Source organism: Gadus chalcogrammus, chromosome 13, assembly GCF_026213295.1.
Source record: "Gadus chalcogrammus isolate NIFS_2021 chromosome 13, NIFS_Gcha_1.0, whole genome shotgun sequence".
Classification (NCBI taxonomy): domain Eukaryota; kingdom Metazoa; phylum Chordata; class Actinopteri; order Gadiformes; family Gadidae; genus Gadus; species Gadus chalcogrammus.
In genome coordinates this window covers 68,878-86,192 of record NC_079424.1, presented here as the reverse complement: position 1 = coordinate 86,192, position 17,315 = coordinate 68,878, and the positions used below count along the sequence as shown (strand labels likewise).

General features: G+C 46.1%; 1 protein-coding gene across 7 annotated transcripts; it reads right to left on the bottom strand.

The window, feature by feature from the left end:
* Positions 1-37: 37 nt before the first annotated feature.
* Positions 38-17,038, bottom strand: pfkfb2b (6-phosphofructo-2-kinase/fructose-2,6-biphosphatase 2b). 7 transcript variants are annotated; one of them, XM_056606440.1, is made up of 17 exons: positions 16,844-17,038; positions 16,328-16,443; positions 14,998-15,123; positions 14,194-14,290; positions 10,744-10,810; positions 10,466-10,540; positions 10,248-10,304; positions 9,860-9,984; positions 9,374-9,581; positions 6,945-7,091; positions 5,942-6,046; positions 3,843-3,972; positions 3,363-3,425; positions 3,202-3,266; positions 2,028-2,216; positions 1,414-1,436; positions 38-963 (listed from the first exon to the last, which is right to left on the bottom strand). In XM_056606440.1, exons 2-17 carry the CDS (start codon positions 16,410-16,412, stop codon positions 894-896), a joined length of 1,632 nt encoding a protein of 543 aa, XP_056462415.1. In that variant the 5' UTR covers positions 16,413-16,443; positions 16,844-17,038; the 3' UTR covers positions 38-893. The 7 variants fall into 7 exon arrangements, with proteins under 7 accessions (XP_056462415.1, XP_056462413.1, XP_056462416.1 ...); XM_056606438.1 differs by having other exon boundaries at positions 16,840-17,037; XM_056606441.1 differs by having other exon boundaries at positions 2,028-2,195; positions 16,840-17,037.
* Positions 17,039-17,315: the final 277 nt, after the last annotated feature.

The following is a 17,315-nucleotide window of genomic DNA, read 5'->3' as shown; positions in this document are numbered from 1 at the left end:
GAATCTTAAAAGGCTGCTAGGAAGGCAACAGGGTCGACTTAGAGCAGGACTTTATTCATTTTATTTACTATATTGTATATTACAATGCCATAGACCTATCACATCGCTCTTAAACCTTTACAAACTCTGAGAACGTGGTTTAAATCCTTTGTTTTCCATTTTCCCCCATTTCAAAAATACCTCATACCGTCAAAAATATCATAAATATCAACTTTGTGATTGACCAAGATTTACCTCAAAACCAGTTATCATTGATGTGTCCAACCTCGGCCACATCAGATAACCACACATCAAATAAATGCATCCACATTAACTTCTTTTTATATTTATACAATCACACATCTTGAAATAACAGTTGGTGAACTGGGTTAAGTAATTGTACATAATTGTGCTAAGAGGATGCTATGGTAGCATGCAGCGTATAGCCGTAAGGCAGAATGAGACACTACTATGTGCTAGCTCTGCTACATCTCACTGGTTCAATGACCTTGTATTGGCACGCATGCAGGAGAAGCTTACAGCCGTTGGCTTTGGTTGGATTCCCCGGTCCCGGGATGCAGGGACTTTAATGTAACCGTCGAACCTCATTTATTACACATGCTCAGTTTTGAGCCAAGATATTATTTTGAAATCATATCAAAGGCAATTAATATGAGGATACGTTTATATTTTTTCGATTCGATTAATTCTAAAGTTTTTTAGAATTAATTGATCAACATACCTAATCGAAAACACAAATAAAAAATCGGATAGGCAGAAATACATTTTGCAATGAATGTGTTCTGAAGATTTTGTTTGTTACGGCGTGTGAATAAATTGTGCGCGAGCATAGACAAGGCAGCAGGTTACGTTGATGTGATGCATCGTTTGCTTGGGAGTCTTGGGTGCCATGGTCACTCAGAACTCGACACTGTCACTAGCCTCTTCTGGGCTGTCCGAGTCGATTCCTTCACACAGGCAGTCCTTCAGAAACAGGAAAAACCAACATGTATCAGCTCAGCAACTCTCCCTGTTCTACTTTGTTTGTATGGAGGACATCCTGTCTGTGTTTGTCATGCAGACTTTGTGTCAGTGTAGTGGCATGTGGTTAAAGGACAGCGATAAACAGCACTCACACAGCTTAGTATGCTAACTTCGCTCAACATTTATTACTTACATTTGTGTTTTAAATGTTGAATAAAAGGTTTTAAAAGCTGTTTTACTCCAATCAAACAATGCTCGATTTTGGGTTAGGGTGAGGGTCAGAGGCCCATACAGGGTTAACCCTAACCCTAACCCTAACAACATAAATCACTGCTTTCACTGAACTCCAAAAACGGTTGGAAACTAGAATAAGTGTTAATTGCATTGATATAGTTCATGATTATGATGTAATTCAACCTTTGGGGGAGGAAATGACACTACCGTACTCACAGACACTTGACACCTATCCAAGGCTGTGAAGAGACAGACAGGAGAAGGGGACGAGGCAGAGAGAGAGAGAGACAGAGGGATAGATAGAGATATGGAGAAGGACTGAAGCACTGGACTCACAAGACGATGCCACTGTTTCTCCCGAAACACACAAATGGAAACGGCACACCTCTCAACACCAAATTGGTAATGATTCTTTATTTTTTATAACATTTATATCTATACATATATATGTTTATACATATGTGTCTGTGTGACTGTTCGTGTCCGATGTTGCATCTTGCAATTTATGCAAGATATCTGGAATTGTAATAGTTTCCATTCTTCTTTTCCCATATACAAATGGGTAATATATAGTGTGTGTATGAGTGTGCCCAGTAGATGTGAAGCTAAAGCTAGCATTAGACCTGCTAATGCTAACGGTAGGCGTGCTATCATGCTAGGCCGAGCAGAGCTGTGAAGCAAGGGCACCATGCACCAGAAAGACAGACGGCGTCGACCCAGAGCAGACGTGAACCCGCGGAGACGAGCGAAGGCCTGGGGCTGCACAGCGGACTGGTCTGGTGTGGTGAAGGTGGGGGGTGTGGGAGGTTGGGGGTGACTCTGACACTAACTTGGCTCTGCTGTCCCTCCGGCATGAGAGCAGAGGGGGTGGGGGCGGAGGGCAGCCAGGGCCTGTTCCCGGCGCTGTACAGCCGGGGCCGTTTGACCTGGTCGTGACTGGCCAGGGGCGTGTAACTATTGCGTCTCAGGATGGGAACGGTGTCCCTGGGATCGTTGGCCTGCGGGGAGACCGGGACACACTGCACGCGTTATCAGGTCAACATAAGAATAAACAACAATGGACACATCTCCCCAGGACACGACCCAAGCAAGCCCTGCACTATGTGGCCGTGAACACAGATCTACGAGACGTATCTAGTTTGTGGTTCTAAACTTTGAATAAAAAATAGGAATAGGAATAACTCTTGTAAACAATGGACAAGATAGACAAACATATGCTGTTCAAATTAAGCAAATGTACCTAAAACACACACACACACACACACACACACACACACACACACACACACACACACACACACACACACACACACACACACACACACACACACACACACACACACACACACACACACACACACACGAACACAGATGTATGTGTTGAATTAGAGCCTTTTTCTCAGGATTATTATTCACGTAAGCGTATAGCATGAGTGAACAGCAGAAGCGCAGGGATCAAAGATGATACAGAAGCATGAGCAACCATTTGTTTTTCATGTTTCTACTTTATTATGCTCCTTCGATCTGTACCCAGTCACAAGGCCTCACACCTGTACACTGCACCACACTTTAGATTAGATCTGAAGGGAGACCACGATGGATCTGAAAGGAGACCACGATGGCACTTAAGCCGGATTCAGCTCCTTCAAAGCCAGTAAGGAGAGGGGAGATACGATAGGACACATCAGAGGCCCTATCCTCCAGGAGGTCTGGGGGGGCCCACATGTCCTCTTGTGAAATAGAAAGTCAAATAGGAAGCGTCTAAATCTACGATGCAAGCAGGGAAGGGTTAGGGAGCAGAGTTCACTCCACAGACATTAACGCAACGCAAGGCGCTATGCAGGGGGCTCAAAGGAAGCCAAAGAAGATGGGATGAACAAGACGATGTCTGCCCCAAGGGTAAGCATTAATCCATTATCCTCCTAGCAGGCAAGATGCATCCGCACTAGTATGGGACGGGGCGGACACTAGTATAGAACAACGAGACGGCTTGGGTGGACTCACAAGAGGTCTGTCCCGGTGCGTGTTCACTGCCTCCACATTAAGGGAAAACATTTCCACTTTGCAACCTGGAAAGCAATAACAAAGAAGAAATAATAATAATGCTAATAAAATAATCACTGTTTAATATGGTCAATTATTAGACCTTGCAAAACGTTGCCTACCGTATGCAACGGGGGTGAGCTTTAGGACGGTGTGGAGAGGACATTTCATGTAGGGAAGGTCCTCTAAGAGATGAAAACAAACCATCAATATGCAGTCTTCCACACGTTGGTGTGTGTGGTTGTGTGTATGCACTGCTATAGGTAGCCTGCCTTTATCTTAATACTGAGTATTCATCCTACATTTGATCAGGTGTGCCCATGAGACTTCCAAGTGAAGTAAGCATCATTCAGAGATTACAATCAATCATGCACTTTATCCATTTAAGAGCAAATACAAGACAGAGTCAGACACATCCACATAGCGTCTCTATAGGGCGAGCATGGCATCAACGGCCAGAGTTATGAATATGTGTGCACCTACAGTTCAGTGACCAGTGATAGCGGTTGAGCCTCAAGTCTCTCCTAAGAGAGACTTGATGAGCAGCGGTTTGGATTTAGGGCTAGGGATAGGGTTAGGGTTAGGGTTAGGGTTAACCCTACCTGCACTCTTGTCCAGGAAGTAGGCCAGCAGACACCTCATGACGGCCTGGTGGCAGACCACCAGCACGTTGCCCTGGCGCTCCAGCTCCATGATCACCGGCTCCAACCTCTGGACCAGGTCCTGGTAGGACTGGAGGGGTGCACACACGCACACACACAGGCACGCACGCACACACAGGCACACACAGGCACGCACACGCACACACACAGGCACGCACGCACGCACACACAGGCACACACGCACGCATACGCACACACACAGGCACGCACGCACACACAGGCACACACAGGCACGCACAGGCACACACACAGGCACGCACGCACACACAGGCACACACACACACACACACACACACACACAGGCACGCAAGCACACACAGGCACACACACACACACACACACAGGCACACACACACACACACACACAGGCACGCACGCACACACAGGCACACACACACACAGGCACGCACGCACGCACACACACACACACAGGCACGCACGCACACACAGGCACACACACACACACACACGCACCCATACACACACACACACAGGCACACACACACACACACACACACACACACACACACACACACACACACACACACACACACACACACACACACACACACACAGGCACACACACACACACACACGCACACACAGGCATGCACGCACATACACAGACACACACACACACACACACACACACACACACACACACACACACACACACGCACATACACACACACACAAATGCACAAACATATGGACACAGACACACACAAACACACACAAAGCACACGCACAGATGCACATGCACACAAAGCACACATACACACACCCATACATGCATGCACATACACGTGCACGGATACACACACATACAGACACAAAAATACTCAAAGGGATCAGCTCTCTCTCACACACACACAAACACACACACACACGCCACCTACATCAATACACTGCTAATTCCTATCTCATGGTTCACTTTCTGCCGTTAACAAAAATGAGTGTCATGGGAAATTAAATCTAAATGATGTTATCAAAGCAGGCTGGAGTTCATTGAAGGTAAATGATTAATTAACTCCGTGGGAAGGTAACTCTGTGGGAGTAGCTCGGGTGAAACCAATTAAAAAGAGGCAACCGTAAAATTAAATAAGTCCCATAAAAAGACATGAACACCAGTGAAACCACATGTTTCCTCTGCATTCCGTTTCTCTGATACGATGCCGCTCCAAATAGAACAGGACACTAGAGCAGTTCTAGAGCTAGGGCTAAACCTGGGAGGGTCAGCCTAGAGCAGGGCTAAACCTGGGAGGGTTAGCCTAGAGCAGGGCTAAACCTGGGAGGGTCACCTAGAGCAGGGCTAAACCTGGGAGGGTCAGCCTAGAGCAGGGCTAAACCTGGCAGGGTCAGCCTAGAGCAGGGCTAAACCTGGGAGGGTCAGCCTAGAGCAGGGCTAAACCTGGCAGAGCAGTTCTAGAGCTAGGGCTAAACCTGGGAGGGTCAGCCTAGAGCAGGGCTAAACCTGGGAGGGTCAGCCTAGAGCAGGGCTAAACCTGGGAGGGTCAGCCTAGAGCAGGGCTAAACCTGGGAGGGTCACCTAGAGCAGGGCTAAACCTGGGAGGGTCACCTAGAGCAGGGCTAAACCTGGGAGGGTCAGCCTAGAGCAGGAATAAACATGGGAGGGTTAGCCTAGAGCAGGGCTAAACCTGGGAGGGTTAGCCTACAGCAGGGCTAAACCTGGCAGGGTCACCTAGAGCAGGGCTAAACCTGGGAGGGTCAGCCTAGAGCAGGGCTAAACCTGGGAGGGTAAGCCTAGAGCAGGGCTAAACCTGGGAGGGTTAGCCTGGGAGGTTTAGCCTAGAGCAGTTCTAGACCAGTACTAGAGCAGGGCTAAACCTGGGAGGGTTAGCCAGGGGTCAGTCGGCCGTTGAGTTTTTAGAACGCCCCCCAAATGTATCAACGATATCAATATTAATTATTGGTTAGTTGGAGGGCTACACACGCCCACTGATATTTGGTACTTTGTTGGAATTGTAAACAAGCAGTTCAAATGTAGTGTACTTGATGAGTCCGGTTGTCACGGTTACCTCTCCCCCGGGGTAACGGTAGTGGTATTTGTCGTGGTCCCGTAGAGCAAACTCCTCCGGGAAGGAGGCCTGGATCATCTCGTAGCTCATCTCCTCACACACCCCCTGTGGAGGCCGGAGGAACATGAAGAACACGCTCTTATCTTGGGTTAAAATAAATAAGAACACTTTGAATTATGCACCACTAAAAATTAGGGAACAACAAATGACAAAAGCAAACCGAATAACGTAGTTAATTAAGGGTAGGAAGGATAAGTGTGCCAAGATAAAACAAACTAAGACAGTGGAAGAAAATCAAAATCAAAGCCCCCCCCAGTATTTTGAGTAAACCTTTCCGATGTTCCATATTATACTTGTTTGTATGTATGTGTATATATACACATACATAGGTTACATACAAATATATTAGGACTTGTTTTATCCAGCCCTATATATATATATATATATTAGAGCTGGAGAAGTTAACGCGATTATAACGCTTTAATTAATGAATTATCGCCAACAATTATTTAATCTCAGTTAAGCAACGCAGTTTTTGTTATTTATTTTCTTATTGTAAAATCTGTTGCTCACTGGCTTTTATTTTGTAAAAGTCCATCGTGAGCGAGCCTAGCATCGTGAGCGAGCCTAGCATCGTGAGCGAGCCTAGCATCGTGAGCGTGCCTAGCATGTTTCTAGCTGCTGCGGCGCTCACTGGAACGAGAAACAGTCGGAATATAATTGGCGGATAAACAAACATGGAGAAGGGTACGGAACTTAAAATGTTTGCACAACAAATGTTACGGCACTTGTGTTCATATGGCAGTACATTTACAATAAAAGTGTGCATTACACTGCTTTTGAATTCATTATTGGATTTAGCGTAAAACAATGTAAGAGGAACTCTTGCGATTAACGCGATTAAAACTTTTAATCGTTGCCCAGCCCTATATATATATATGGATATACATATCAACCACAGGACTTTTGCTTTGTAAAGCCCCCTGTGAGGTGGGGTACCCACAGCATCGATCTCGTTGAGGATCTTCCACTGCTCGTAGGGCACAGCGAGCTCCTCGGCCGTCTGGATGGTCCTCCTCAACTGGCTGGTCCACACCTTCAGGTCCCACAGCTGGTGCTGCTCGATGAAGCTCCGCAGAGCCTGGGAGAACTGGGAGGGAGGGAGGGAGGGGGGGAGAGAGAGAGAGAGAGAGAGAGAGAGAGAGAGAGAGAGAGAGAGAGAGAGAGAGAGCGCGAGCGAGAGAGTGGGAGGGAGGGAGGGAGGGAGAGAGAGAGAGAGAGAGAGAGAGAGAGAGAGAGGGGGAGGGAGAGAGGGAGGGTGGGAGAGAGAGAGAGAGAGAGAGGGAGGAAGAGAGAGAGAGAGAGAGAGAGAGAGAGAGAGAGTGAGAGAGAGAGAGAGAGAGAGAGATGGAGGGAGGGAGGGAGGGAGGGAGGGAGGGAGGGAGAGAGGGTGAGAGAGAGAGAAAGAGGAAGGGAGAGGGAGGGAGAAGGAGCGAGAGAGAGAGAGGGGGAGGGAGGGAGAGAGGGCGAGAGAGAGAGAGAGGGAGGGAGCAGGGAGGGAGAGAGAGAGAGAGAGAGGGAGGGAGAGAGAGAGAGGGAGAAAGAGGTAGGGAGAGAGGGAGGGAATTCAGTTGAACTAAGTCATTTAATTTAACATAATGTAAGAAACCCAACTCCGTCATGTAGGATGCCCTCTTCTCAAATACAAATCCCTTTTGCTACACTTGTACCAGCTAGACGTGTTGCAAAAGTATCTGCAAGAAAAACAACAGCTGAGACTCGTAGCAGCAGATTGGAGCAGTTGTATCGATGGACTTGTGCTAGCTCATTAAAATGCTAAATTAACATATCGATCTATATCATTTTATTTGTTAGGAAATATTTCACAGATGTGCAACTTCGGATGCATTAGTTCACATTTGAGTTTATGAATGCACACATTTTGTACAGGTTCTCAGATAATGAAACATGGGTGCGCGAATGTGTTTTGCACCAACTGCGCTGCAATGATTGTAGCAAAAGTGTCAAGTGCATGACTCTATGAAGATGTGATGTACAGGATAGGATTTGTGCGACAAAGGACTTGTCAACTCGTAGCCCCTATTTTGTCTTTACAATGGCAGAAAAAATATTTACGACTTCAAATTTACAGTTGCACATTTGTGGCTTTAGTGTACGCTTGCTAAAGAATTTTGCTACAATAATACCTTCATATTAGGGTTAGGGTTAGAGAGTACATGGGGACAAGAACAGCTTCCCTGTTTGATTGTTTGTTTTGTTATGAAAAAATAAAAATTAAAAAACCTTTTCACTCAAAAATGTACTTTCTGTACAGAGAATTCATAAGCATTGTTTATGAAACAAAGGTATAAATAAGGAATATAAAACAAGGTGATTTCCCCCCTCTATCTATATTTGCATATTCATAGGTCCTTGCCTTTCTAATTAGGGTAAAGGTGTAGATGTAGGTGTAGTATAGCAGACAGTAGGTATTGGGTCTGGTCAGTATAACAGACAGTAGGTATTGGGTCTGGTCAGTATGACAGACAGTAGGTATTGGGTCTGGTCAGTATGACAGACAGTAGGTATTGGGTCTGGTCAGTATGACAGACAGTAGGTATTGGGTCTGGTCAGTATAGCAGACAGTAGGTATTGGGTCTGGTCAGTATAGCAGACAGTAGGTATTGGGTCTGGTCAGTATGACAGACAGTAGGTATTGGGTCTGGTCAGTATAGCAGACAGTAGGTATTGGGTCCGGTTAGGGTAGCCGACAGTATTGGATCTGGTCAGTATAACAGACAGTAGGTATTGGGTCTGGTTAGTATAACAGACAGTAGGTATTGGGTCTGGTCAGTATAGCAGACAGTAGGTATTGGGTCTGGTCAGTATAACAGACAGTAGGTATTGGGTCTGGTCAGTATAACAGACAATAGGTATTGGGTCTGGTCAGTATAGCAGACAGTAGGTATTGGGTCTGGTCAGTATAGCAGACAGTAGGTATTGGGTCTGGTCAGTATAACAGGCAGTAGGTATTGGGTCTGGTCAGTATAGCAGACAGTAGGTATTGGGTCTGGTCAGTATAGCAGACAGTATTGGGTCTGGTCAGTATAACAGACAGTAGGTATTGGGTCTGGTCAGTATAGCAGACAGTAGGTATTGGGTCTGGTCAGTATAGCAGACAGTAGGTATTGGTTCTGGTCAGTATAGCAGACAGTAGGTATTGGGTCTGGTTAGTATAACAGACAGTAGGTATTGGTTCTGGTCAGTATAGCAGACAGTAGGTATTGGGTCTGGTCAGTATAGCAGACAGTAGGTATTGGGTCTGGTCAGTATAGCAGACAGTAGGTATTGGGTCTGGTCAGTATAGCAGACAGTAGGTATTGGGTCTGGTCAGTATAACAGACAGTAGGTATTGGGTCTGGTCAGGCCTACCAGTCTACCGCGGTGGGACAGCTCGGAGTCCCCCCCAATGCGGCCCTCTACGTTGTGGTTGCTCTCGCCATGGCGACACAGGTAGATGGAGTGGGAGTGCACGTGGATGTTCATGAGGTAGTACACGATCTTGCTCTGGATGTAGTCCTGGACCCGGTTCACCAGGAACCTCACGCCCACGTTCATCACCTTGATGAAGGACAGGTCCCTGGGTGGGCAGAGGAAGGGGAGAAGAGGCACACAAGAAATCAGAATTTGGGTGGAATTGCACCTGGTTGTTGTTCAGATCACTAAGAATTTAAGATTTGCAAGATATAATTGGTTAACTAATGTTCCTGTTTGGTTTGCTTTGTTTACATTGGAAGCCGTTTCTAAACTGCACTTGAGTGTGGTTTCATGATTGTTTAAGTAAGGAGATTATTCAGGGCAGGACTGTTGCTAATTACCCAACTGTGATGCCAGGGAGCTGGAGACATGACGTCTTACTTGTCATATTGGTCAGGGTCTAGCGGTTGGTAGGTGACCTTGTAACACTCGATTCTCTTCAGAAAGTCGTCCATCACTCGCTCTCTGTGTCTCTCCGGGTAGTCAGGGCTTGAAACCTTTACCTCCTGTGAGGTATTTCACACACGTTTCAACAAATCATAAAAAATTAATAACCAACGGACATCAGCCTTATTCAACCAGCGGCTATCTTAGTTCCATCTTGGTACTAGAATTCAGCTTTCAGCTGCCCTCACCCTGTTAGTGTTTCAAAAAAGATGGCCACTAGGGGAAAAGGGCCCATTGTGAGTAATAATAGGTTATGAGGTTGACCTTGTGGGGCCTTGGTTGGTTATAGGCTAGGATTCCTCGAAGTGACCTTAGAACATACCAGAATGTTGGCAGCAATGACTTCTGGGTCGTCACACTCTGACTCCACAAAAAACACCTGTTGCAGAGAAGGCCATTTACAATGCAGTACTGACTCAAAGCGCAAATATTTGTGCATATATTTGTACAGGCACGGTATTGCTGTTCAGCTGTCTGCTTGTTCTGCATTTAGTGTGTTGAGTCATATTGCGGTTTGTTGTCGTAATACATGTAGGTTACCTTAAATGCATTTTCTTGGACAAAAGCGAGAATGAGGTCTCGTCTCTCCCTCGTCGTATTTGTTGCGTCGAACACCTGGTTCAAATGTAAAACATTGAATATGAAAGTCATAGAAACAACTAAAAGGGGGTCTAGTCTGCTGCAGCTCAGAGTCACTTTATGTAATTCATTGACAGTTTGGGATTAAAGAAATCCCTTTGAAGTGTTTTCCAAAAAAAAGGAGGATGAAAAGGAGATGAAGATGAGACACAGGAATACAGAAGAGGATGAAGACTCACAGCGATCTGTCCTCCTTCGTCTGTCAGATACGCCCTCACATCCTGCAGGGCGACCAGGGCACACTGTCTACAGACACACGCACGCACAGACACACGCACGCACACAGACACACGCACGCACACACACACACACACGCACACAGACACACGCACGCACACAATCACACACAGACACACGCACGCACACACACACACACACAATCACACACAGACACACGCACACACACACACACACACAGACACACGCACACACACACACACCACACACACACACACACACACACACACACACACACACACACACAATCACACACAGACACACACACACACACACACACACACACACACAGAGACACGCACACACACACACACACACACACACAATCACACACAGACACACGCACGCACACACACACACACACACACAATCACACACAGACACACGCACACACACACACACACACACAGACACACGCACTCACACACACACACAATCACACACAGACACACGCACACACACACACACACACACAATCACACACAGACACACACACAATCACACACAGACACACGCACACACACACACACACAGACACACGCACACACACACACACACAATCACACACAGACACACGCACGCACACACACACGCACACAGACACACGCACGCACACACACACACACACACGCACACACACACACACACACACACACAGAGACACACACACAGACACACGCACAGACACACGCACGCACACACACACACACACACACACACAGACACACGCACACACACACACACACACACACAGACACACGCACACACACACACACACACACACAGACACACACACAGACACACGCACACACAGACGTACGCACGCACACAGACACACGCACACAGACACACGCACACACACACACAGACACACGCACACACACACACACACACAATCACACACACACACACGCACACACACACACACAGAGACACACACACAGACACACGCACAGACACACGCACACACACACACACACACACACACAGACACACGCACACACACACACACACACACAATCACACACAGACACACGCACACACACACACACACACACACACACACAGAGACACACACACAGACACACGCACAGACACACGCACACACACACACACACACACACGGACATACAACAGATTCTTTACATCGAAAAACCTGACTTAGCTTTACAGATATCTGAAGCCATACCCATACTCCTATCTCACCTAGTTAATTAAAATAATACCTACCTACAGCTCCATCCATACCTATAAACCGTTATATGCCGTTACACCTGACCTGTAGCTCTATTATGAACCATGAACCTACCCTAGACAAGAATCCAAAACAATTAGAAGACTAGAACTGCAAGCAGTTATGCAGGGGTCCAAGAAGTGTGCATTTCGCCGGCACAACGCGACAAGAAATGTGCGTTTCGCCGGCACAAAGCGAAGCATGTGTTCAAAACGCTACCCTGAACCTGTGGATACAAAGGATTTGACTGTGGTAGGGGTAGCGAGAAGTCAGTGAAGCGTTTTCGCGGCGAAATTTTGTAGAAGATATACAATTTCCTCGTTTATTGCGCCCCCTAATGGCGAAATTTTCCGATTTTTTTATCGAACGACATTAAGGTTAGCACCAACATGTGTGTAAAATGTGGACTCGATCCGATGTCTAATTTTGGATTTCTTTGGATTTTTGATATTCCACGTCTAATTTAGCTAATAAACCAATATTCAAAACGCTACCGTTTCGTCGTCGAAGGTCTGATCAAAAAAGTGTTACATGCATTCTTTGCGTGTGCGTCTGAAGATGTCGTGTGCAAAGTTTGGTGTCGATTGGTCAAGAAATGTGGGAGGAGTAGGGAAAAAACAGTTTTGCGGTTTTCGCGATTTAGCGAAAAATATTCAGTGACGCAAATGGGCGTGGCCTAGGCCAAAAGATGCAGCAGACTCCAGTGCATCTGTGTGTATAAGGTTTTGAATGTGGGAGGTTCGGTGTGGGAGTTAAAGCCCCAAACGCGTATTCCTTGGTATAGCGCCACCTAGTGGCCGGCAGGTCTGGATTTTGTCGTCTGCTTAGTCCGAACAGATCTGGATCTAGTCATGCAATTCGCGTGTCGGCACCATTTACGGTTTGGGCTGTGGTATCACTTTTAGGGGGGCAAGTATAGGAATAATAATCCTTACAAAAACAATAGGGATCCAACCTGTTGGCTTGGACCCCTAAAAATCAAACCATGACCCAACTCACAGCCAATTCCTTGTCCCTATCCGTACCTCTACATAGAGGGTTAGCTAACATCTAAATAACTGCGTCAGGGTCTGATATGTATCACTGTATGCAATACTGTATTGTGAGTATGAATGACCTAATAATTATTAGATAACATTAGATCGCTTAAGATAGATGAGGGTTAGTGTTAGGGTTAGGGTTAACCCTAACCCTTAACTCTACCTCTTGGGTCACAAAGGCAACTGAAAAGCAACACTTTGGCTGTCCAGTGTTACTGATCGAAGCAGGACTGAAAGAATAAGTATCGCTTGTAATAGCATCAGAGTGACAGTGGCAGGTTGTTAATATCTAGGTCAGCCCTGTGCCAGGAAAAGGTGAGCGTACTTATTAAAAGACCAATTTATTACGGAACCTGATAGATGTTTCAGAGGAACAGACCTGCCTGTCAGTGTCAAGACCACCTTATTATTTATGTTATTATTATGATTATATTGGATGTTATTATATAAGATTATATATGTTAGTGCTCTTTCACGCTAAAGAACATGGTGCCCTGTTTTTCTTAATCATCTGTAATCTTCTTTTATCAGGTCTGAGTTTATGTCACATTTGTCAGATCCCTGATTATATTACGTGACATTATTTTCTGTGTCGTCTGTGTGTGTGAATGTGTTATTTTTTGCAGTAGGCCTGTATGCTATCCAAGCCCTTAATCCTATAGCGACCAGTCTTCAGCCGTGGTTGTGATCACAACAGAGACTGTGAGTGTTGTAAGTATTGCTCCACAAACAGCAGAGTTATTGATGACATTTTGATAAAACTATGCTGCACAGGGTTAGATTTAGGGCTAGGGCTAGGGCTAACCCTAACCACAAGGCCTTTATCCACAGAGAGCGAGGTGAATATGATCTGATGATGGTGAAAGCAATTCCTTAGGCCAGATCCCTTAGCTGAAGTTTGATGTCATACCTTGTGAATTGGATCACACATGCACCAAAACATACAAAAAACACACGCACACACCAGGGTCAGTTTATTAATGGGGTCTCGGGGCATAAAGACATATATAATGGCACCCGACATTGGGATGAAGTAGGGGGGCAGAATAAGGAGATATGAGATTCCCTTAACTGACACACACACACACACACCTGGCCTAGACAACCAAAGAACTTACTTCCTGATTTTCATGGCTTCCTGGTTGTCATGGCGGAAGAAGTCGTAGGACTTGTATGCCCTGACCGCCTCCCTCCGGTACACGCCCAGGTTAAACACTGAGGGAGACAGGAAGTCAGCACACTTCCTGTATTGCACCCGACCATGTGAGATGTGTTCAGCAGGTTCAACCAGCTAACCCTGACCCTAACCCCCTAACCCTGACCCTAACCCCCTAACCCTGACCCTAACCCCCTAACCCTGACCCTAACCCCCTAACCCTGACCCTAACCCCCTAACCCTAACCCCCTAACCCTAACCCCCTAACCCTAACCCCCTCACCCTGACCCTAACCCCCTAACCCTGACCCCCTAACCCTGACCCTAACCCCCTAACCCTGACCCTAACCCCCTAACCCTGACCCTAACCCCCTAACCCTGACCCTAACCCTGACCCTAACCCCCTAACCCTGACCCTAACCCCCTAACCCTGACCCTAACCCCCTAACCCTGACCCTAACCCTGACCCTAACCCCTAACCCTGACCCTAACCCCCTAACCCTGACCCTAACCCCCTAACCCTGACCCTAATCCCCTAACCCCCTAACCTTAACCCTGACCCTAACCCTAACCCCCTAACCCTAATGATCTGTATCTGACCTCACTGTAAGCTGCTTTGAAGGAAAGCCTTGTCTCAATGACTAAACAGTCCAAAGGCAATGTGTTGAGGTGCATGTCTCTGCATTACGCGTGTGAGGAGTGCTGCATTGGACACTGGTTGCTTCAATAGTCATTAGGAGTGGAAGGTGTTGTCACAGTGTGGTGACCTTTGGTGGGGACACCGATCCAGTTGAGGTAGCGAGTGAGTTTCTTGGACATGTAGGTCTTCCCTCTGGCAGGAAGGCCGATCATCACGATCACCGTGGGAGAGTTGGTCATGTAGGATGCCCACGCTGCAGCACACACACACACACACACACACACACACACACACACACACACACACACACACACACACACACACACACACACACACACACACACACACACACACACACACACCACACACACACACACACACACACACACACATGGACACACACACGCACATGCATGCACAGTATCACATACACACAAACACACACACACACGCACACACAGTTTACAGGCACATACAGAGTTGCATGGCAGTCAAATAGCTCAGTAGAAGTTAAATAGATTCTACATAAAAATAAAAAAACATACTTCCAGTATCTACTGTTTTTTTTGTTTAGTAGTACACTAAAGTCCAAAATGATCGTATAAATTATATTATAAATGATATAACAACTACATATTTTAAAGTAAGGGTTGGTGTTAGGTACCCTTACAGTGCTTTAGTCCAAGAGACAGCAACCCTAGAATGAGTATTGAAGTACTTAATGAATGAATACACGCTGTCATGGTATAAATAAAAGTTTAAAGGGTAATTCCGTGGCTGTGATATTTTCTATGGTCTCTTCTGCAAATGAACCTCAGTGAGACTTCCTGAATAAATTAAGGTTAATTAACAACATTTCTTCCATAACTCGAAAACCTGTTTCAAATGTGGTTGATCCAGTTGATCTGCACTATAAATAATCCTCCCGTTTTCCTGCCCCTACAACTACAACTACCTACAACACAATTATGTTCATTCCAAGGGTAAATTATAGAGGATTAGGGCCACAGATAAGTATTTTTTTATAGTTCTGATTGTATTCTGAGTATTCTTTCTGACTTTAATCTCAGTATTCTGACTTTATTCTCAGATATGCATAGTTCTGACACTAATTAATTTTCTTATGGGTTGCCCTAAGTCTCTTCCGTACGATACCTTCCAAGCTCTGCACGGGATAAATATCTCTTCAGAAACGGTAACCCGTTGATCTAGAAAGCATTGCATGCGGAACTGCTTTCTAAAATTTAAATGTCTGCTTTGCTTTATTTAAAACATGTAAAAATCAATAAACAAACATAATAATAAAAAAAGGCAGGAAGAACCACACTTTCCATGTTTGTTCAGAGGGCCTACATTGATGACTGACTCCCCCATTCTCTCCCTCTCATCGCCAACCCCCAATGAGGCGCTGATGACCCCACCCCTAACCCTAACCGCTAACCCTAACCCTTACTCACAGCACTTCTTCTCCTTCATCCGCAGCTCGCTCCTCTTCGCCTCGGCGAGGTTGGCCGGGCTGCCGACCCTCTGCACACTGGACATGGTGGTGAGGCTCCTGTACTTCAAAGTACTCCTTTGAAATATCACTATAGTTTGAAACATTCTACATATTGTTTTATGATATAATCAAATTAGTATCCACACTTTTTGTCAATGTTATCAGCGCCCGATATTGAATGCCATCTTTCTGGCGATGGGTATATTGTTCGCATTGGTATTGAAACTCAAAACAGCAGCGCATCTGCAGATGGTAGCAGCTAATCGTTGATTAAACTAAACACAGATGCACAATACACGCAAGTACCGGTGTTGTATATAAACGATGCGAACCAAAAACCTGCAACGCCTTTCATTGATCATATTGAATCAAATGCGCATGGTCTTTCTCGAATCATTTACCCAAGTCGCTACTATCACAAAATCTCATGTTGACACATGTTCCTAACACATTGATAAACCGTTGGGTTACCTGCCCTGAATGCAGATGCTTCCAGGTGTGAGGGCGAAATGCCGTGGTGTCTAAACCCGGATCAGTAGTCCTCAGCTGTAGACTCCCATGCAACGGAGTTATGAAGAAGAGCGACGTGACGGCGCCAAACCGGCCGGTGCACAGGCTCTGTCCTAGCGCCCAACTTGCTGCTACCAGCGCGCTGGTGTCATTCCAAGAGCTCCGAGCTGTACGTCACGTTTTCCTACCGTAACGTTGATAATAGATCCCCCGGTAGGTTAGTCACCCCCCTCTCTCCCCCACACACACACACACACACACACACACACACACACACACACACACACACACACACACACACACACACACACACACACACACACACACACACACACACACACACACACACACACACACACACACACACACACACACACACACACACGATGGAAATGTTATAGTTCTGCATCACTTATAATTCTCATATAGGCATGAAT

What these genes read in the sequence shown, in the direction of transcription:
- pfkfb2b (XM_056606440.1), bottom strand. Translation starts at nt 16,412, where the DNA reads ATGTCCAGTGTGCAGAGGGTCGGCAGCCCGGCCAACCTCGCCGAGGCG. An exon ending in GATGAAGGAGAAGAAGTGCT is followed by an intron (nt 15,124 to 16,327) that starts GTGAGTAAGGGT and finishes TGTGTGCTGCAG; the next exon opens with CGTGGGCATCCTACATGACC. An exon ending in GCTCACCCCCGTTGCATACG is followed by an intron (nt 3,267 to 3,362) that starts GTAGGCAACGTT and finishes ATTGCTTTCCAG; the next exon opens with GTTGCAAAGTGGAAATGTTT.